We start from the raw sequence: 22571 nt of genomic DNA, 5'->3' as shown, positions 1-22571 counted from the left end.
CTGTGCTGTTGGTCACCGTGGTAACAGTGGAGCTATGCAGGCATACAGTATACAGAGGCGGTGGTTCAGCCCTTTTAACTTTCCTCAGTCCGTAAACTGTCTTTCATCACCTCAGAACAGTAACAGACTGGTTAATCAGACTGGCTAAAAGTCTCAACTCAATTCGTCCTTTATGAAACACTCAGTGGCAGACCTCCAGCTGCTGCTGTGACCAACAGCTGAGGTGTAATTGTGCATGTAATGTCTTTGCCAATTGTGTGTGTACTCACGCAGCTGGTCGAAATGTGTCTGTAGGCCGTCTGGTCCTGGAACCGAACACACCATACGAGCCTTCTGGAAAGTACTCCACTTATTGACTAAACTCCTCTGGCCTCCAATGTCATTCTACACAAAAAATTACAAAAAAATCTAATAAAATATTATGTAACTACTGTCAAGTCACATTTAAATACCATTCTTTTTTTTTTTTTACCAGAATACCATTCTGTTAAAGGCTTTAAATAACAATGAAACCATCAAATTTGGACCAGGCAGGCAGCTGTTGACAAACTTTCAGTCAACCAACTTATCAATGAATCATTGTAGTTTCAAAAAACGTATACACCTGGATACATATGAAGACACATGAACTTGTAAGCTGGAAAAGATATTCAGGCATACAAACAGGCATGGCCATACATGTCTACATATTTCCACAAAACGGGATACATAGTATCACTGTAGAGCAGAAGACACAGTGATAGTAACAAACATAAACAAACATAAACCCAATGTACACACTTAAAAAAAGTCAGCAAGAACATTCAGTGCACACAACTACTAACCTCAACACACACCTGAATGGTCGCAGCAACAGACACGTATGTACTCTGCCGTACAGGCAAACAAGTTTACGTAAACTACATGCACACAGGTTCTGATATGAGTGCACAAACCTGTTTACTATCTCTGTTTGACAAACACACCCCATACCTTGCACACACGTGCCACTCTGGAGTAGAGCACCTTCCCAGCAGCCCCCTCTGCCTCCTGAGCGCGCTCAGTGAAGAACACGTAGACTTTATCGTCTTCTGGGTTATCAGTCTCAGACAGTGGCGCTACCCGCAGAAACTGGGCATCTGAAAATGCACACACACAGTAATTACAGTAAACCAACTGTCCTGCCGTCCAGCTATAGCGATATGCAGGTAACATGCATGTAAGAGTGCATGAATAAGAGAGACAGCGCAAAGGCACAGTGGAGGTAGACGTGAGTTTATAAAGAGCAGAGAGAGTCAACATGTATCTTGTTGTTATCAGCAGCAGACGTCGACACGTTGGCCTGATAAAACACCAGCAGGATGATTTTAGAGATGCTGACTTTGAGAAAAAGTTCACCTTTCAGTTTACTTCAGTTGGTATTTAGTTTACAAAATGATATTTAAAGGAATGTGAATGTTGTATAAATCTCCAAATTAATATAAATGAAACTGGGATATCACATTGGGTGCAGTAAGTGCGCTGCTGCTGCTGTGTGTCACTGCACGACTTTAGCGGGCTGTTGGTGACCTGCAGACCCCTGAGGAATCTGTTCAACAACACACTGAACTGGAGAGGAAAAGCAGACTGCTTATTATATTCATGCCAAGCATACTTTATGTATCTAGCTCATTGTGCACTTCAGATATACAGTACATATAAGGTTTGTGATTTAAGTGAATGAAGGACCAGCACTGAAATTTCATGGTGAAATCTCCAAAACCCAGTTTATTGCATTATGAATAAGGACAGAGGTTGTTTTTGGTTCATCTGGTGTTCCTTCATGTCTCCTGTACTGAAACCAGCAGTGGTTCATTTGCAGCACATGAAGGTACCGGTGGGGTATTCGTTGTACCTTGAAAGAAGGAAGTCTGAACTCAAAACCACTTCAGTTTAAACATTGGCGAGTTTAATGCAAAAAGATCAAAAACATGGCTGCCTCGAGGCATCCAGACAATTATTCAGTAGTTCAGTTAACTGAAGAAACAAATAATGTAGATTACACTAAACACACGAAGTTTAATGTTTTATTAGATCAAGAATAACAAAAGAAAAAAAATGATTATCTCTGCTCATGCCTGGTTTTTAATGGGAAGGCACAAGAGCCCATCTTGATATATTATTGATTGATTTAACACTTTGGCCTCACGACCTCAGTCTGAACAAGAGACAAGGACCATATCACAATTATGAGCATATATAACATACATTTTAGGGCTACTTCGTTCAAAGTGCGACTGAACCATTCCTGAAAAGCAGGAGCTTCTTTTACATTATCTCGGTTAGTTTCTTTTTGTTTGTTTTTTTGCACTCACCCTGCAGCCAGGTGGAATCGTACTGCTCGGTGCGGATGACACGTCGGTTGCCAAGACTACGAAAGAAGGCAGAGTCTCGACTCATGAAGTCTGAGGTGATGCCGGCATACAACTCTCCATCTACACGTGGTACACAAAAATGACATACTTTCACAATGGTTCCTATAAAACTATATGGATAAATAAAACTCAGGACACAATATACAAAATATTTTATACATTTTGCCTCCTCTCCAGCTGTTCATACAGTAACAAATATCTCCAGCAGTCTCAGAAGCTGTAGAAATGGTTTCTGACTACCACACTATGATGGGGTTTGGGGAACAACATCTAAATAAACAATAATACAACAGTCAGTGGCATGCTTCTGCAAAGAACACACCAGCAACAACCACATATTATGTGTCGTGTTTTTTGTCTGATTAATTGACTGCTTATACGCATCTTGATGATTTTCTCTGCCTCCAGTTTATGTTTTGCTCATCAGAAAATGAAGTGCTGAAGGCAAAACTCATACTTCATATTTTACTTAAGTTGAGCCTTAAGAAATAGTTATCTTACCAATAACAGCAGAAGCTGTTCTCTGGAACGGATCATAAGGGCATTTCCCCTTTCCACATTCTGTCTGGCTGTAGGAGAGAGTCTGGTGCTCTGACTGGCAAAGAACACAAACACAGATGTCAGAGAGGGAGGAAATTAGCTGGACAGAAAGCGGCAGATGAGAGAGTTATATGTAAATTTTCAAATTTCTCAATAAACCTATTCATTCTTTGATTCAATCAAAAGAGTTGAAAGCATATTTGAGCTAGTTGAACCATCCTGTCCACAAGCATATACTTACACACACACACACACACCATGAGCAGCTAATTGAGGGTAATCGGCTGAAATGGAGGGATTTTAAAATGTGTGAAGCCCAGCCTTAAACAAGTCAGCACCACCGGCTCCTCTAAGAACCATGTCTGAACCTCTGCTCTGATCTCACACGGCCTTTCATGGGATTAGCTATTCTCTGACACGCATACATGCACACATAAGCACACATGAGCACACAGTTGCAAGGCACACATGCAAGAATGCACATAGCCAGACTCAGAGAAATCAATCTTTGACTTCACATTAACATAACTGTGTGAAACACACACATGCAAACTTCCATAACGGATCATATTTAGAACCTGTAACTTATTTCTGACAAATTGATAACCCGCGTGTCCAAATATAAAGAGCGCATAGACTTGTCAGAGTGAAAATAGCATATATTGTTGTCCTCTAGAATTCCATCTATTTATCTCCCTGACGTAAAAATGTCCAATCTAAGGTGTCTGATGGACCCCACAGTGCTGCCTCCATGACAAATGGAACTGTCTACACCTCCTGGCTAGATGGCACAAGGTGCACACTGCCAGTGTTCACATATGGGCATAGGGGCAGACACCACATATGATATTTCAGCTGCTCGTAGCCCTGAGTATAGGGGCTGGGAGCCTGAACACACATGTAGGATTGTGGGTGGTAGGAAGCGCAACTTCACCATGAAAAAGTCTGAGACTGCAGTAAGCTTCTTCTGATCACATCAGTTTATAAATGTTTATTCACATACCTCATTCGGAGGTTTCAAAAAGCCTAAAACATGAAGTTTAGAAGAGCAAGCTGTATGGATGTGACGGAGAGGAAAGGCCATTGACATTGACTGAAAAATGCTTCAGAACAGATGTCATATTTACAGGTGCAGCAAGGAAATAAAAAAGGTACTGCAGAGAAATATTGTATAATCCTTAACTACATGGTTAAACAAAGAATAAATCTGATGTGGTGAACATACACATTTCTCATTTTGTCACATCAACTGTAATCAGGCTTTGGCTGTCTTGTTCATTTTATCACCAATCCATGCTGAGTTTTTACACTCAATCTCCCGTTTATGTTTCACTCACAGTGAACTAAAATCGTATTATCTGTTAAGTGTGATATTATTGTGTCTGTAGTACATCTGTAAATGTAGGAATTGATATAGAATATATAGAATCTAGTAATTGTGACAAAAAAAAACATTTCAAGATTGCACATTGGCTATTTAAAGCATGACTTTGTCTGTACATGTGTGTGTGTGTGTGTGTGTGTGTGTGTGTGATAGAGAGAGAGAAAGTGTCTGTATTGTTACCTGATGGAAGATGCTGGTAGGTATGAAAGCACAGCGAGGGTTGAAGGCCCCGGTGCCACACACATACAGGTGACTCTGATTAAAAGGCTGCAGAACTCGCAGGAAGTTAGCACACTCCAACTGGCCGGAGAAAAAAATGTAGACAGAGACAGACAGGGAGAGAGACCACAATGTGAAGATGCACAGTGTTTAGTATTTCTGTCCGTCCATTCTGTCCTTCCCTGACCTGAATCTTGATTTCCCTACCAGCGTCAGTGCTTTTGTTTGTTTACAGTTCCCAAATGAATCTGATTCATTCAGCTTTAGTTCCGCTTAGATTCTAATCTATCCTGCAACTGTTTTGCTTTATTGTTACGGAGCATTTAAGACAGGTCTTGTTTGGTAGAATCACACTGCAGCAGGCAGCGAAGAAAGGATAAATAAAGCTGATATGGCCTGACCTGTAAGTCCCCGATACTTATCTGTGCAGCATTCTGACTGTAAACACTTCTTTTTCTGTGTTACTTAAATAACCGATTACCTTCACTCACAGCAACATAGAAGTTACACGTTGCTGTCCTCATGCTATCACATGTGTTTGTTTGTGTGGGCATATTTGTGCATGGGAATTTTATCACCTCTGGATCCTTCCCAGCCATGAGACATTCTTGGACACGGTCCGGACTGGCGGGCCAGAACAGCTACAGAGAGAAAGAGAAAAAGAGAACGAAGAGAGAGGGAGAAAGAGATTCAAAAAGTGTGTTTATTGCTCATGCTACATTTCCGATAAAAGGCTTTTGGGACTGACAGGTGCTCTGTGACGAGGCCAGGCAGGGAGAGCCAACAGAACATGACTAATCTGGATGAATAAAGAAAAAAAAACATCTCTTGTGTCTAAGCTGAGAGGCAGCTTCCGGAAGGAGAATATAAAAACCAACTGGCAGCAATACTGAGTCTTGTTAATGGGCCAAGCTGAGCAGCAGAGATGGTGGCTACAGGATCAATCTATAATTTGACTGCATCTACAGAGTGAATTGGATGTCTACATCCTCGGTAGTTGGTCCTTTAAACGTACACTTGAAACACATTGTTTTTATCTAAAATATGATTATCTGTTTATAAACCGGTTAGCACCGTCGCCTCACAGCAAGAGGGTTCCAGGTTCAACTCCCGGCTGGGGCCTTTCTGTGTGGAGTTTGCATGTTCTCCCCGTGTATGCGTGGGTTCTCTCCGGGTACTCCGGCTTCCTCCCACCGTCCAAAAACAAGCATGTTAGGTTAATTGGTGTCTCTAAAGAAATTGTCCTTAGGCGTGAGTGTGTGTGGTTGTTTGTCTCGTTTGTCTCTATGTGGCCCTGTGATGGACTGGCGGCCTGTCCAAAGTGTACCCCGCCTCTCGCCCAATGACTGCTGGGATAGGCTCCGCGACCCGACCGACGGATTAAGCAGTTTAGAAAATGGATGGATGGATGTTCATAAACCAATTATTGTGTAGACGTTCAGTCTCTTTGTTGTAGCAGTGGATTCTTATTTTATCCATAGTCATCATCATCATTTTAAATTTGGGTCTTTTTTTTTTATCCCAAATTGAATAAACATGACAAGCCCTTGGACAAATATTCTGCATAGAATGTAAAAAAAAAAAAGGCAGCGAAAACTCTGTCGAACATCTGTAACACAGAGATGAAACAAGATGGGGAACACTCCAATTGTTACAATCACTGTGGAGGTGATCAAGCTGTTAGTCAGGGCCAGATTCAAGGTGACAAAATGCCAGAATAACTGTGGGCTGATACAAATGCTGTTTCTAAATCAGGTTGTTTGCTTTGGGTCTGCTTGTGAGCTCATCCTGGGTTCAGGTAACATTATCACTCTTGACAAAATAAAAATTGTACTGAGGATCTGAATGAGACCAATTTCTCCAAAACAGACAGAGCATATGGAAACTCGTGATCAAAACAAGACACATCTTGCATTTGCTGACCTAATCCCATTAAACTGCATGATTTATTTGCATGTAAACTTGATCAGAGTATAACATTTCCAAAAAGGGGATTTTTTTTCACCGCTTTTATGTAAAGCTGAGTGGGAAAGAAATAACTGAGGTATAGATAATGTGCAAGAGGAAGAGGTTAAGGCTAAGGGTCCAATGGCAGCTCGATGACAAATCTAAATATTTCCCTGACTCAGTCATTCCCTCTGAGACCAGAGTTGTGAGGCAGAGATGGAATAGATATGATAAGCGAACGTCCACACTTATCACTACATACCACAGAAACTGTAGTGTTCTGAAGATAAAAAAAAGGATAGGCCGATACTTTAAAATGAAAACTGACAAAAAATTGTCTAAAAACTTTAACGTTTCACGTTTATCCAGGATGTTTGACAGTGAAAGTAATAAAACTCAATTGCTAATCCTTACAGAAAACTGTTGCTCTGGAAGTCAATTCACTATCTAGAAGTAACATAAAGTCAAATAAAGTCATTATGACAAATGTCGGTGGTTTCAGGAAACAATTTCTCGATGTCAAGTAATTGTTCCCCGATGTAGTCATTCCCACATACCCGGCCGCAGAGCCGAGACGATCAGATTAGATTAGACCACGCTTCCCCTAATCTCCTAATACCACACACTGACAGGATCATGGACCACCGCTAAAGCAGTACCACCAGGTAAAGACTGTGGTTAATGGGAATTTACTCCTCTGTGAAGAGCATGCTGGTTGTCTCTTTATACAAAGTACAAGCTGAGTGTGGGTTAATAAATCAACCACAGAAAAACAAAAGTGTTGAAAATGTTTAACTTCTGTGTTTCAGAGCAGGAGAGGAAACAGGAGATATAGTGAGAATGACAACAGGAGAAATATGAAAACAAAAAGGCCACAAACTTAAACACTAACCCGCGGTGACCCTTTGTGTAATGGCGGGCTGACAGCTGCACACTCACACAGAAAGATTGCCTTGAGTCCTTACTTTTGGCCAGATCAAAGAAAAATGTGACTGAAAGTGACAGCGCCATGTTCGGCACTCTGCCCTGAACTGAGATGAACCACATCATGATTTAAAGTTCGGGATGGGGGGGGGGGGGGGGGGGGGGGGGTAACCAGCAACTCTGCGTGTGAGCTGGGAAAACAAACAGAAATGCTGAGATTATGGCTCTGTGATTGATTTGAACACCACAAGAGAAAAAAAGTGCACACAAGCCAGAATGGTATAAACAGACTATAAATTCTGTATGTACAAATACATAACTTATCAGCCTGCATGGGGCTGAGTTATGAGTTGACTGTGACTATCTCGTCTTTTGCTGGCTGGCTGCCTGGCTGAGTGGGTGGCTGTTTGCCTGCTTGTCTACCTGTCTGGCCCTCTGATTGCTTGCATGCGCGTCTGACTGATGAGGGTATTGATTTGATCCGACAGGTCACAGTTATGAGAAGGCAGCACTGTCGATGTCCTTGCTGTGACCCTGAACTCGATCATCCATTAGCGTGTCTGTCTGGCTGTCTGGATATGGTTTTAACGCCGCAAAATATCTATCTAAATGTTAGCATTGATATTTTATTTTTTTTTGCAAAATTATTTCCTCCAAGATTCAAATCCCTATGAATCGTTAATAAAATCTTGGTTTTAATCTTCAAATATGAATCTTATCCACATCTATGCTAAACGTTGTTTTGCCGCACCACTGAATGCAGGATGGGAATGACACCCGCTACTTCATCGTAACGTGAAAATCCTGGTCTTCAAAACATTTACTTCCCCTTAAAAAGGTACTACTACTCATCAGTGACATCAGAAAGTTGTAATTATGTAAAAGCCCTCATTTGTGTTTGACATCTACAAAGATAATGTTGCATTTACAGACCGCACACAGAGAGCAGTAATTCAAATACATGTAGTGCGCAGCAAATGGATGGGCACAAACACTGCCAAGGAGTAAGTTCAGTGGTCAATTTTGTCGGTCCACTGGATCTTTGCTGAATGTGTGTTCTTTTCAGTAAAGGTGTAGCATAGCTAAAGATAATCTTTAAAGAATGTGGACTGAAGCTGATCTCGTGCTATCGTTGCTCATAACTTTATCCAGATTTCAGATGTTTTCATTCTAGGAGTAACATCCCACTGTGGCTGCCAACACACGGTTGATAATGCAGTTCAGCAATAAACGTCGAGACAGTTGAGGAAGTAGGAATGTAAAAAACACGCATAAAATAATTTTGTGACTGACTGGAATTCATTAAGTTGGGATCAGTTTGTCTGTTTTGGCAAGCGACAAAAATCAGATAAATGCTTTTTCAGCCTAAAAGAAAACATTCTATTCCTAAAAATTGTTGGTAAAAATCAGCTTTGATGGAGCGGCTAGTTGGAAAGATGTAAAAATATGACACAGTGGCTGTGTTTCTGTGCAACAGCCCAATTAATTTTAGGTGAACTATTGAAATGTTTCACAGAATATAGGCATCTTTATCTATACCCAGCTTGGAGTCAATAAACCAGGCTATGGGGTGCCATCAGCAGGTAGAGGTAAAGGACATGTTGCACATGGATGTTATAAACAGTGTTCTTGTTGCTTAAAAGAAATAAAACTTTGCAGAAGAACACACAATCAAAACCAGTTGACTTGGTTATGTACGAGGGAGAAAGGGAGAGATGTTTACAGAAAACAGAAACAGCTCATCGTTCGTGTGACAAGTATTCCAATTAACAACCTATTCTCTGCATTGGGCTTTTCCATCTTCCTCAGAGAAAGAAAAAAACACTTCAAGCAAGAGTAAAAACTTTTCACCAAACTGAGAAGGTTTCTTTCAACTCTTTTTTGTCATTTTACGTCGATTTCTTTCAAACGAGTAACTTCAGAGTCTGCATCAAAAACCGCAGATGGAAACACAGCTGGTGTCACTGTGTTGCTAAACCTCAGAACGGATTCTGCTAATGAAGGTTGAAGCCAAAGAACAAGGACTGAGAAGCAGAAGACATGCATCTTTGTTATAAGAGTATAGACTTCAAGAAAGATGAGAAAGTAAACAGGATATTAGTCAGAGGCGTGTGGCCTCCTATAAACCATCAGTAAATAGCTCCATCGAGTCGTAGGGAAATTGTTATTCTGAACCTGCTGTCATTTGTGCGTCTTTGAGTGCATCTTGTGTTTATCCCCAAGCATCCATGCATCAACAATCACATCAGTGGAATGTTTGTCTCGCACCTTGCCTGAGAAAGTATGTGAATGTTTGTGTGTATCATTGAGCTCTAACCTTCCGTGGGTTCTGTGTTATGTCATCCAGACTGGTAGAGAGAAGATTATCCTTCATGGCCACATACAGACGCTTCCTGTCTTCATCAGGCAGCAGAGAGTGGAGGTTGCCAGCCTTCAGGGGCAGCGTCAGCAGGCGGCCATTCTGGATGAGCTCTGACAGGGAGGAGAAGAAGAGGAAAAAATGTAAAAATCTAGCGTTAGCAGAGATTGTCAAACAGTCAGACTATTTCCTAACTGACAAACCTAGCTATTATTATCGATACATTGAATAACAAAGCTTTATGTTCTATTTTGCAAATATAAATCCCGCAGCGATGTGTTCCCTGATACAGGTTACAAGATAAGGGATACAGGACGTTCTAATAAATGGTTTTATTAATGCAGCCATCACCAGTTCAATGGTGCCATGCTGGATTTTGAGGTTGGGGCTGGTGAGGTTCTTCCTACTTTCAGAGAGGAAAATCCAACTTAGGGGCTGGTCCAGTTCATTTTTCCAACTGGGACCAAGGAAATTCCAAATTCTGAGTTCACTATGGAACGGACCATTAGCATAAAGACTGGGAACTTTATGCTAAACTCATAGAGAACAGCTAACTCGGCTTTTTCTCAAGAAACTACGCTAGACAACATCTCTAAATGCCTCTAAAGCAGTAAAAAGTACCAACTCAAAAGTCTAATAAATGCACACGTTCATTTGTACATTATGAGTGTATGTGAAGAAAGGGAAATACAAAACAAAGTAAAAAGCTAATGCAAATAACAAGAAATGTTTGTCAAATTAACAATGTCCAGCTGTGATGCAAAACAGTCTGAACAGGTCATCAGATAAAGTGACATTCCAGACAAAAGGTACAAACTTTCCCACACTTGCAGTACCAAACTGACAGTTGTTTGTCTTACTGCCTCATTTCTCTTATCAGGCTGGACACTCGCATCAAACAAAGAAACTGCAATGTATCTTTTGTGAATAAACAATCACAAACACACCCACCCGTACACACCGATACACCGTACCTGAGCTAAATCTCCAGACAGGCTGTAAGATAACAAAACTGCAAATCACGGACACATAGCACAGATAACATTTTTTAAAATGACTACTCTGTTTCACCATGTAAACTATGAGAACTATGGTACGGGAGATTGTCAGATATATGAGCAAGGACAGGAATCGCACGTCCCACTGTCTTGGGTTAACTTTCATATTTCAACAGCCAAGTCCTCTTCAGTGGATTGCGGTTGGCACTGGCTTAAAAAGCATAAACGTATAAGCAGCACCAGGCATGGCTTCACACGCTGGCAGATCTAAATAGCAGTGTGAAGTAGAGGGAGCTTTTAAAAACATGTTTGAACTTAAAAAGAAAGAATATGCTCACTTATTTATCAAATTGCACTGAACACATTCCTGTTTATCAAGCTTTGTGTTCCTTGTAAATTTGAAGGGGCAAAATGAGTACATTTCCCAATCTGTGAGTTTAAACCTCTCTCCGCGTATTTGGGATTATACAGCTTTTGATTTACATTCATTGTTGCTCAGTGAAGCTTAAGCACACATAATTGTTTAATTTGATGATTTATTACCTCTCACAATAGCAGCGATATCAGCACACTTTTATTGAAGCGATTGTGTATAGTTTTGGACTGTTGCCTGAGCCTCTGAAGTGATGGATGATACCTCGCAGTTTGTTTCTTCCAGCTGTAAAATCTGAACTGACACGGGCTTATGAGGTGCATCATGCATGATATCATTTAGTTACCCTCCTTTAAAGTATCACAATGGCGTAAAAAAGGGTGGGCAGCGTCTGAAACAATGAAACGTTCAAACCTGGCAGCTTCTACCAGGCTGAATTGTATAGGAGGCGTTGAGGAACCAGTTTTGGTTCAAATGGATCAGTTACACTTGTGATTCAGACATGAAAAATGTGTTTTTCTGTTTGTGCACACAGGGAATACTGACGAATCTGTCTCGATCAGATTTCAACGCAATGTGAGAAAAGTTCAAACCTGTTTAGCTCCTTCTCAAAACAATGAGTTGTCGTTGTGTTTTTGCCTATTTGTTGCTTCTCCCCAGCACAGTACTAAGATGGGGCAACCGCCGTCTTAATGTAGAATTCATTAAAGGTACAATACACAGAAATCCAACATGCCTTTACTCTTTTTTTATATATATATATATATATATGATCAATGCACTTATACCCTAAAAAAGCTGAATCTGTACATCAAGATTTGAATATATCTTCTGGCACATTGCTGTGGCTGTATGTTAAATTCTGCTTTAACAACAAAGCCTCAGCAAACCCGTGGCAGTTACCTCAATTAGAGCAGACAAAAGCAGATATATCAAAAGTAGTGTGTAGCATTACACAAAAAATGACTGAGATTATATGAAGACAGAAGAAAAAGAAAAGAAAGCAGAAGAAAAAAAAAGACCAAATTGACAGGCATGGAGAGAAGTGGGACACTATTGCGTGTAGAATCATAAAATGATGACAGACTGCATATAATATGCAAGGACAGATATAGACATGCCAAGCAGCAGACTGAGGTGAGAGAAAGGCCATCGTCTGAAGCAAATTTGCAGCAAGTGTATAGTTGATTTTTTGACAATAAGACTATTTAAAGTCTGGTGACACTAAACAACCATGCTGATGTGCTGAGAAAGCAGCTCCCTGTTCCCTTCAGACTGTAGTCTGAACACACTGCAAAAAAAGAAAGATGTTGATGTAAACATAGTCTGCAGAAAACTGTAACTGATATTGAAATAGGTTGAAATTGTGACTTCAAAGTAAACTTTGAATTAAAATGATTCCGTCAGAGTTGATAGATGCTTCACTTTTTATTCGTTGTATTTTAAACAGAGACAGAAGGCCGTAAAGTAGCGGTATTCTGGTGAAATCTACCTTGCAGGATTTCTTTGCGCAGAACTGAAGATGTAACTGGATGGACTGACATCGCACCGCCTACCAAAACTTAGGCAAAAGTTTTGAGTTAAAATAATTTTTCTATACTTTTCAAAATCAAAATGGTAGTCTTTTAACCATACGCGCACCCACCACTGTGAAGTCAACATACTGTATTTTCAGGCTTTCAGATCAGTACACGACAGAGATTTCTTTACCAAAATTAAAAAACTAAATATCTGACTATATCTACATGCAGTCATTAGGCTTCAGGGTTGCTCAGTTAAGAGCTCTCAAGCTTTAACATTCCCTCCATTTCAGTTTGTAAATGGATTTTCTCTCACTGTAAACTAAAGTTGCCATTAAGCAGGCTTTGGACATCTCCTCAGCAGCGTGTGTGTAAGGTCACACGTGCAACATTCACAGATGTGTTAGACTGCTTAAAGTTCAGCAGGTATAGAAAATGGATGGATGGACGTTCATTAGCAGCTACTTCTTCATGTTCTTATTGCTGGTTAACAGACAACAAAGAGTGTGGGAGTCCCTGGTGCTTGCCTAAATTTACAGAAACTTGAGTCTGACTTGTTTTGACCCTTTCCAGATTCATCAAAATGACGGGTTGACAGGTTTCCACAACTGGGACCAATTAAGAAGTACCATGCTGTGAGCCCATGTGACTTTTCTTTACAGTTCCTGGTTGGTAGAAATTGTACAGTCAAGTGAAAAAGCTCTGTTTTGTTTTATACTGTAAAAATGCCTGACACCTCATTATCTATAGTGACAATGTGTTTAGTATACCCCCTGCTCTGCCACCATGTGTCCATGTGAAATGAATTATTTCACTGTTTAAAAATGAAAACCATCTATAAGTGTAATCTGTGCATACAGGGCTGAATGCCTCATCAAACTCAGCCAAAGAGCAAACTGCCTGATACAAAAACAAGTTTTCTTTATCAACAGGTCTGCCATTAACTCTGCAACCACCGCTGGTATAAAAATGTGAGCATCTACAAACAGAAAAATACTGTACATATTTGACCCGCATGGCAGGCCAGCCAGGAAAAAAGCCTTTGATGTCCAAAAAGAACATTGGTCTGGCAACAGTTACTGTAGACATCTTTGGTGCAGCTTTTCAGGGCAGCAATCTCATACCAACTGTGAGGCTGGTGTGAAAATTGTTATGATTTGGGGTTTTCTTTAGTGCCTTTGGTTACAGGACAGCTTGTCATTGAGTCAACTGTGAATTGTGCATCATACCAAAGACAGCCTGATGATGATGTAAGGCCATTTGTATAAAACTTGAGGCTGAATCAGAAGTAGGCTTTTGGGCAGCATAATGATCCCAAGCAAATTCACAAAGGAATGGCTCAAAAAGAAGAACTGAAGGGTTATGGAATGGCCCGGATAAAAAAGGGTTTAAATCCCATTGAAATGTTAAAAAAAGGGGGGGGGGGGGGGTGAAAGAGCCATTACAAGCAAGAAAATCTTCAAACATCTCTCAACTGAGGGTATTTGGCATGGAAAAGTGGTCAAACATTTCAACAAGCTGGTGGCGTTGGTGTTAATATGCAATTATTCAAAATGCACTTCAAAATGTAATGTTGTTAAAGGCTTCAATACTAGCTCCTCAGTCTTGAGATGCAATGATGCAATCCTAATAAAACCAAATAGTTCTAAAGTCTATATTATCTAGTATAATAAATGAAAAACCAAGAATTGGTTTTATTGCACCATAGCACTGTTGTGAACTTTAGACACCCAGAGAGGATAACATTGATTAGGACAGGAGGAGGAGGGTGGAACAACTAGAGAGGAAGATGAGAAAAATGATACGCCAAGGTGAGAACGAGATGAAAACAGACAGATGGGTGAGGACAGCTACGAGATGAGAATGGGAAAAATGTCAAAACATGGTATGATGATGGACAGATGAGATAGGGAGGGAGTTGGGAGGGGCTAAACAGACTGTGATGGAGAAATTCTGATGGAGGAAATGAATAAATAATGATAGATAATAGTGATTAGCAGGAAGAAGAGGAAAAGGGAAAAGATAGAGGGATTGGGCAGGATAGGTTGATAAAGGTGGAGGAGAGTGTGCCTGTAAAAAGTCCTGTTTGAATGACACCGCAGGGGCAAATGATGGACATAAGGATGGATTGAGGAGGAAGTGGAGTCAAACGAGAAAGCAGGATGGAGGAGAAGAGTTGCCGAGGGCAGAGTGAAAAACCGTAGCACAATAACAAAGAGCAAAATGACTGATAGATACGTGGATGAAGGAGGAGGAGGAGAAGATGGGCTAGAGAGGCAGATGATAAAAAAGGGAAAAGGCAAGATGAGAGAGGTAAAATGCTTTGATGACAAGGTGAAAAATGATGATTGGATGGATGATGAGTGAGGGAAAGAGCGGGCTGACAGACTGACTGGGAGAGGGGAGAAAACATTACTATATCAGAGGAAAGGTAGAGAATGTGGTAAAAAAAAAAAAAAAAGTTGAGAAAACAAGCTGGAAAAAAGAGGGCAGGGAGGACAGAAAGAAAGATCGATGCTGAGGACTGAAATTAGAGGAACCACAACATGCTGACAGTCAGACAAAAATACAAGAGATGGATGAGCAGAAAGGAAATGAGTTTATACAAAAAGAGTGACTCAATAGAAATGTAGAAATAATCTGTGACAGGGAAACAGTCACAGCAGGAGAGAAATGGCCTTGCACACACCAAAGGTGGATAGCAGAAAACTTATGCTTAGCTCAGCGTGAAATCTCGCTGGGTAATTTGTTATTGTTCAGCAAAGCATCGGGGGGGTAAATTGTTTTGTTTCACACAGATTTAGACTTTATTAATCCCAGAAGGGTGCATCAGCAGCATGAATTCAACAGAATCTAAGTTTCTGTGTTAGCTTTGCTCAAAGTTTTTGATTTAGTTGGTGCCGAGCACAAATTACTCAAGTGGAACCTTCCTCCGAACGAACGTGAAAAGTTGGACAGAAAACGGATGAAGTCTCATGAAGTCTTTGTTAAAAATGTCAGCTTCTTTTTCAACTCAGTCAATAAAGTCATGCTTAAATACAGATCCTAACTGAAATGTTGAGTTGAGCTATCTGCCTACAAAATCAATATGTAATCAGTGTAACCGAATTACCAAGCTCCATGTCACTCAAAGTCAATTCTTCTCCCGCTGTCGTCCTCTTAACTTAAGTTCAGTTACAGAAGATAATCAGAAGTTTTCCCCAATCCAAAGAGAAGGGATGTTCAAGACCGCTACCAAAATCCAACGCCTTTTCGTTAGTCTATGGATTTAGTACATGAACAGCAAAATAAGAAAATGTTCTGATTAGGGTGTTTGCATAAGTTGCAAATAGGATATTCGATTCATATTTCCATTTACTTGTCCAATTAATGATTAATGCCCGTTTTATGAGCCCCTACACAAATGCAAAGTTTTGATCGTATGACACGGAGCATGAGTGGTTTTTCGCTCCCCCAAAAGTTTGTTTTCTTTTTAAACCGCAGCTTTCCTGTTCTGCGCTGAACTCCAAACGCCTGGAGTAGGCGTTGTCAGATCTTGTGACAGAAACAAGATGAAAAGAAGCTCAAAACAAAGTGTTGGAGCTCTTAAAAAAAAACAAGCCAAAAGTCGCTCATAGTAAGCAGGCCGTGCAACTCTGGAGTCTACAGCCTGCGTTGTAAAGCAGCAGCGGGTGTCGCAAAATGCCGTGAAACTCCGGCGGGGCAAAATATTGAGATTAAGGAGTGTGCTCATCTACATTATATTATTAGGATCAGCATACTCCACATGGCCTGATCCAATTATCGCTTACTGTGAATGTAACCTTAATCGGGTTAAAGTGATCAGGTAATGCTGGAAGTGTCTTAATTGGGTTAATATCAGAATATTTTGTCTGTGTAAACATAGCCAATGGACAAATAGAGTTTGAATAATATCGGTACGCTAACATGTGTGCAAAACAGTAATTATGTGAGTGATTGTTATCAGGCAACGGATCTTTACAAAATATTTAAAAAAAACAGTGAACCTTCTGCATGGGCAATTTGTTCAGTGTAGCCACAGCATAATATTTAGTTTATTTTCTTTCTGTGAAGCTTTCACATATATTTGGGCCGTCATTTGAATGTGCTATTCTTGATAGCGCCCAATGTTTTTCAGCTTGAGTTGAATTGTGAAAAATAGAAACGAAGCAGAAAATCATTCAACATTTTTTGAAAAGACCATTCATGCACGGTAGTTGTTTGCCAACAGTGTTTTCAAGGCCTAAACTACTTGAATTTCTAGCATATATTCAACTTTTCATATCGACAGCTTCCATTTGAGGGAAGGTTGTTTCCGAGAGCCACCCTCTTCACAGGAAATCAAACCCTGGTGGAATTCATGTCTTCCTCTTCACGCATCCAGCACTTCACCCGCATTACAGTGTGTGCACCAGCACAGAGCAGCGTGACCTTGTTTAATTCAATATGAGGGGAAAAACTCAGCTTAATTGAATGTGAAACCACCTCTGCAGTGAAAACACCAGCGACATTCAGCATTTGCTACCATCACGGGTTCCTGTCGCGTCAAACAGGCTGTATACAGCTCCCATTCTCATCTTGGACTTCATTAAATCGGCATTATAGCAAGGAGGATAAAACTATCCTCAAGAAGGAACCTATTATGGCTTTGTCAACACTTAGACAGAACTAGAAGAGCACATTTGTAAAGATGAAAAGTGGCTGCATTCAATGAGTCAGAGTCACATGTTCAATACTGAAACAAATTTAGATCGTACATCCACACAGTTCTCCGTGTGGTTGGTTACACATTCTGTCTTGATTTCTTTATGTTGCACACGCCATCACATGCAAGCGCAGACATACCCAGAATATGTGGAAAACCTTGCCCCTCTCAGCCATCTCCCATTTTGACCCTACAAGGATGAATGGCTCTTATTCAGTATTAAAAACATTCTCTTCTCTATCACGCACTCACAAAGACACACTCACCCCTTACTCAGTCATGAAACACCAGCTGCACCCACTCCACCCTAACTCTTGGGACAGTTGCCTTGGTTACTGCAGCCATGCCGACATAATTCGGGGGGGGGGGGGGGAGTGTCGAGGGGTGTCTGTTGGCCTTACTTTCTAACCCTCCGCCCGCCACCACCTACGTCTCACACAAACACAGATGAATGATTTGGCCAACACCTCTCGTCAACACTTCGACTACCACACACACACAGCAGTTTGGAGTAATGGCGTGTTTCCAGGACATCAAAGCCATTTTGTTAATGAGGGGGGCGCATAAGCACAGATGAACACATGCAGATTAAAGACCTCTTACCACACACATTTAGACGTAGTTCAAGATACAAAACCTATCATCTGTGGCCCGAGGCTTGTCTTTTTGCATTCAACAGACTGTTAATACACACAAAGCTGCCAAGGCTCGAATCTTCTGCCATTATTGACCAAACAAAGTCGTGAAAGGTCAACCTATTCTCCTCACAGCCCAGAATTACTTTTGAATGGATGCTTTGAGAAGTTGAGGGAAAGTGTTGCGAGTGAAAGATTCAGCTTTCGTCACTGGCAGTTTTTAATGATTTTAATCGACCCAGAGGCAATCCATCCTCTTACTCTGCAGCCCTTTAGAAATCTCTGGAATGGAATGGAATTGATTTTTTTTTTTTTTTTAAACAGCTCACATTTCTCTATGCTTCAAAACACAATGAAAGCTGGAAGAAAAATTTCATACCGAAATAGGAGGTTCTTGTATGGCACAAAGAGATGAGGACATACAGAAAAGAATATTAGAGAAATATCAAACGCATCTTTCTACGGTGGGAAGGACTGTTTTACAACAGAAAAGTGGCCATAATTACCAAAACATTTTCTTCAAATTTTTTTTTTTTCCTCAAACGAGGCTGCAGCTTGTAATTTCACTGAGTGGCCATATAATGACTTCTACAGTGTTCCCTGACTTTCATTCTCCCGCCAGCATGCAAGATCCAGACGCCTCCTTTTACAAAGTGATGAAAATGTCAAGCTCAGATGAATGTTGAAAGCTTTTGATGATGAGTTTCCATAGCAAAAAACTGAGTATATTAGCTATTGTTGTGGATGACTGGGTACTGGGTGACACAAAATACTGAGCCCAGCATGAGACCCTTTACAACCACCACTTTTTCTCTTCTCCCGTAGAGGGAGAGCTGTGCTTCGCATTTAATATTTTTACTGTGAAATTTCTTCTTTTTTTTTTTTTTTCCTGGTAGCAGCGCACAGCCGTCGTCCGATCGTCTTAAAAGTTGAGATCAGTTTGATTAGAAGTTCGATAAAACAGAGAAAATTAGGGTAACGCGGTTGTGACAGCAAGCACAACTAGCTTGTGCTAGTCACTGAGAGCAGCTCAATCTGTTCACACACTTGTAAGTGCACACACACGCGCTTGCTGAGTGCAGCCACTCTTATCAGCGTCAAGCTGACAGGAGGGTCAATGAGGGTCCTGACCTCTGATCGGAGCCAATTGGCCTCTGACTCCTGTCACTGGGAATCAAAGACGGGAAAGGTTAAGATGTAAAGGAACAGACATGCTAAGACATAATCCTACAGGCCCATGAATGCATGCACACAGAAAATGTCTGCGCATGAATGGTTCCTTTATATTAGCAAGTTTCTGTCTGGCCATGTTTGCTTGTCTAGGTGTTTTGTTGACATAATGTTCATTTATGTGTGAGCAGATGAGCGTGTGTGTTTGTCAGTGGGTAGGTATTTTTATCCATGGTGAACATTAGATTAAAAGTTGCTGGTCATGGGAGCTCTGATGGACCTCGATGTGATTACAGCAAATGTGTGGCTTGTGATGCAGCTAAGAACATTCCTGCAATGCACAACATTCACTCCTACACACACACAGAGACGTGCACAGACTTCAATGTTTCTGTGTGCTGGCACACCCCTGAATGCAGACACCTGCATACGAGCAAAAAGGCGCAATCCTACAGTGCAGGTAAATGATCCAAGATGGCGCTTCTGTCTATTAACTAATTGGGAAATGAGTGTTTTCAGATTCGTGGCAGTTATTCCAAATGTAAAAGCTGCTACAAATCTGCCCTATGCAGCTTTTTACATAAGTCCGACAGATAGAAATGCACAAAAGCAGAGCTGCTGAGCAAGTTTCCATGACACATCGGCTGAATTCAGATTACATAGCACTAATTCACAACAAAAAGGCATCTCAAGGTACTTTACGTAACAACTCAACAATTCTCTCTAAGCAAGCACTTGGCGACAGTTTATCTTAAACTAATCATCAGCTCTGTCTGCTTTATGTCATTTGCTACATGGTGTGCAGTGCAAATAACAATCATATGATACATAAGTAGTGACTTTCAAATCAATTCATTTCACTCTGATTTGATGTCAACAAAAAGCTGAGCAGTGTATCAGGCAAGAAAGTCAAAGTCATAAATGTAATAAAATCTGAACCGTATCAAAAATCAAGCTGCGAGTTGTTTCTGATCAGCGAGCAGGTGTCTGCCTTGACTGTTTAAATGCGTACAGTGTACAGCAGCTCCAGCCTGAAACTTCTACAGATCCCATCTTCTGCCTGGGCCAATGCCCCACTTTGCAATTTTAAAGAAAGCTGTCTGGAACATTTAATGGTCCTCCTTTTCCCATTTCCCACCTCTCCATCAAGTTTAATGAAAAGTACATTGATCTCATATCTCTATTTCTCCCCTCGCCTTGGCAAAGTTCAGCCTGTTCTAAGGTGGGAGTTATCATACTCTGACAAAAGGTGGCAACTGGTTTGAAGACAAACAGTTGGTGAACAACCTTATGTATAAAGGGGATTGGTCAGACTGAACTGTAAATATGCCATCGTGTTGCTCTAATCAGAAGTATCCATGCCAGCACCTCTTTTGTTTTGATGTATACTTTTTTGTGTGATAGCATTTGTCTTTTGGAAATTTTTTACATATTGCTTGAAATACTCTTCACACCCCCATTGCAACCAATTAATTAAAAGTTTTGACACAAATATGAAAAGTTTTAGTGGCCTCTAGAACGTACAATCTAGGAAAAACACTATCCAATCATACTGAACGGACCGTTAACGATGATTGGATTCTGATGCGTCTATCAAACTGCAATCTGCTCCCCCCCTCCTTCCCCCTGTGCGCGTACCCTGCTCCGTGAACGAATTACGCGTCCAGAAGCCTGGCAGGAAGCTAAACTAGAGCCAGCTTGGCTAGCACCTAGCATTATTAAACGTATAGTTATCATATACTAAATACTGAATACGGCAACGATCGATGCTTGCTGTCAGAACAGCGCTCGTGCACCTTCGTGCTCGTGCGCGTTCATGTACTCTAGAGGCGTGCCTTCGGGGGGAAAGTGAAGAAAAGGGTTGGGACTTTTGACCTGTGTATTTTCAAAATGCAGCTTCGCTGGACTCAAAATCCAGGATCTCCTACCCTACCTTTAAGCAGTGATAGAAGTTTTCCTCGTTATTTCATTAGAAATCAACAATAAATAATGTTAAAAATGAACAGTCAAGACGTTTGGGAAGATTAAGACAAATATCATATGTCTATGTTCGAGTTCTATCTCATAATTATTTCTCTGTGATATTCAAGATGTGCTCTTGTGCATATGACCAGCTCTGAGCTCACTTTTAATTGTCCGAGTGAGACAGCCAAAACACAGGCCCAGCAGAGGAAAGCAGTGTGACAGGAAATAATTCATGTGGCATACAGTGTGATGAACGTCAGCACAGCTTTTCCATGCTAGCATCACAGGCGCAAATCAGGGCTGAGATGACGTCCTGGTCTGTAGACCGATGGGTTGGCTGTGCTGAATTATTTCACACTTTATGAACAGTGACAAGTTTTAAGAAAGAAAGTTTCCAATCTGAGTGCAGGGCTTGCAACATATTTCGAGTAAAACTGAAGAATGCCTCTGTAAGCTATGCAGAAGTTTGAACACTGAAATATGAGTGACAAATAGGGTCAAACTGAAAGGGGGCATGACGCAAGAATGCCTTTGTTCTGCTGCTGATGCCATTTCAAATGTTATCTCCCTTACAAGAGTCCACGTTTGTTATTTTCCTTATTGCCAGCTCTACATCTGCATACACACGAGCTTCACTTATCATTAATCTATCCAATTATTCTCTGACAGCCTAAAGCATTGTCCATCTAACAACATTAGGGAACTACACGTTGTGTGTACTCTTTTTTGTGTGTGTCTTCTTGTGCATCTGTCTCTGTCCGTCTGTTTGTCTGCTCACTGACCCCCAGGGAACTTCAGCTGTCTGGTGCAACGTTCCCAAAGGGAGGACTTTCTTGGCTCCGCCACTAGAGAGGGGCGGGGGGGGGCTTTATTAAAGACGAGGGGGGGGGCAAGGAAACCGGGGCACATTTCCTGTGGAAATGGGGTTATCACTTCACCAATTACTGGTGCAATTACAGTGGTAGGCCTGCAGAAGCCTGGGAACAAAGCCCATCAGCACACAGATGGGCACTCATGTGGAGACATGAACACAAAAACGTTTTTTCCAACACTCGTGTCCGCATACATGAGTGTGAGCTATCTAAATCTCACTGTCTGTCTGTGATTTTCTATGCCAAGATCACACCACTAAAGTGACTAACTGTTGGAGAGAGTGTCCTTGGTGTTTTAACATCTTGCTGTGAAAGAGTGGCAGAATTCACAATGAATAGTCACAGTGTTTGAAATTCTGACATGGTTTTCATTCCACTGTGGCACTGCTAGATTTAGCAGATGCAGGACACAATATGAATTCTGAAATCCAGCGCTCATACCCCCCCCCAACACCAAGTCTTCACTCACAACTGACCACTTTGTGGTCAAACTCTGCACTCTGATGCTGGCATTGCCTGTCATTAAATCACAGTAACATTTTTTTTCTTTTAGTAATATGAATCATC

The 22571-nt window shown here is 41.0% G+C and overlaps 1 protein-coding gene across 3 annotated transcripts in view; it reads right to left on the bottom strand.

The window, feature by feature from the left end:
* The window catches only part of sema3h (sema domain, immunoglobulin domain (Ig), short basic domain, secreted, (semaphorin) 3H), a 59715-nt gene that overhangs the window by 24902 nt on the left and 12242 nt on the right, over positions 1–22571 (bottom strand). For all 3 annotated transcript variants that reach the window (XM_075476321.1, XM_075476323.1, XM_075476322.1), the window contains exons 2-8: positions 9725–9879; positions 5115–5177; positions 4498–4617; positions 2895–2988; positions 2334–2453; positions 973–1118; positions 270–384 (exon numbers count right to left, since the gene is read on the bottom strand). In XM_075476321.1, coding sequence (XP_075332436.1) covers positions 270–384; positions 973–1118; positions 2334–2453; positions 2895–2988; positions 4498–4617; positions 5115–5177; positions 9725–9879 — 813 coding nt within the window. The remainder of the gene's footprint in view (positions 1–269; positions 385–972; positions 1119–2333; positions 2454–2894; positions 2989–4497; positions 4618–5114; positions 5178–9724; positions 9880–22571) is intronic.

The sequence above is a fragment of the Odontesthes bonariensis genome, chromosome 10 (genome assembly GCF_027942865.1).
Source record: "Odontesthes bonariensis isolate fOdoBon6 chromosome 10, fOdoBon6.hap1, whole genome shotgun sequence".
Classification (NCBI taxonomy): Eukaryota; Metazoa; Chordata; class Actinopteri; order Atheriniformes; family Atherinopsidae; genus Odontesthes; species Odontesthes bonariensis.
Note: the sequence above shows the minus strand (reverse complement) of the source record. Positions and strands in the feature narration are given on the sequence as shown.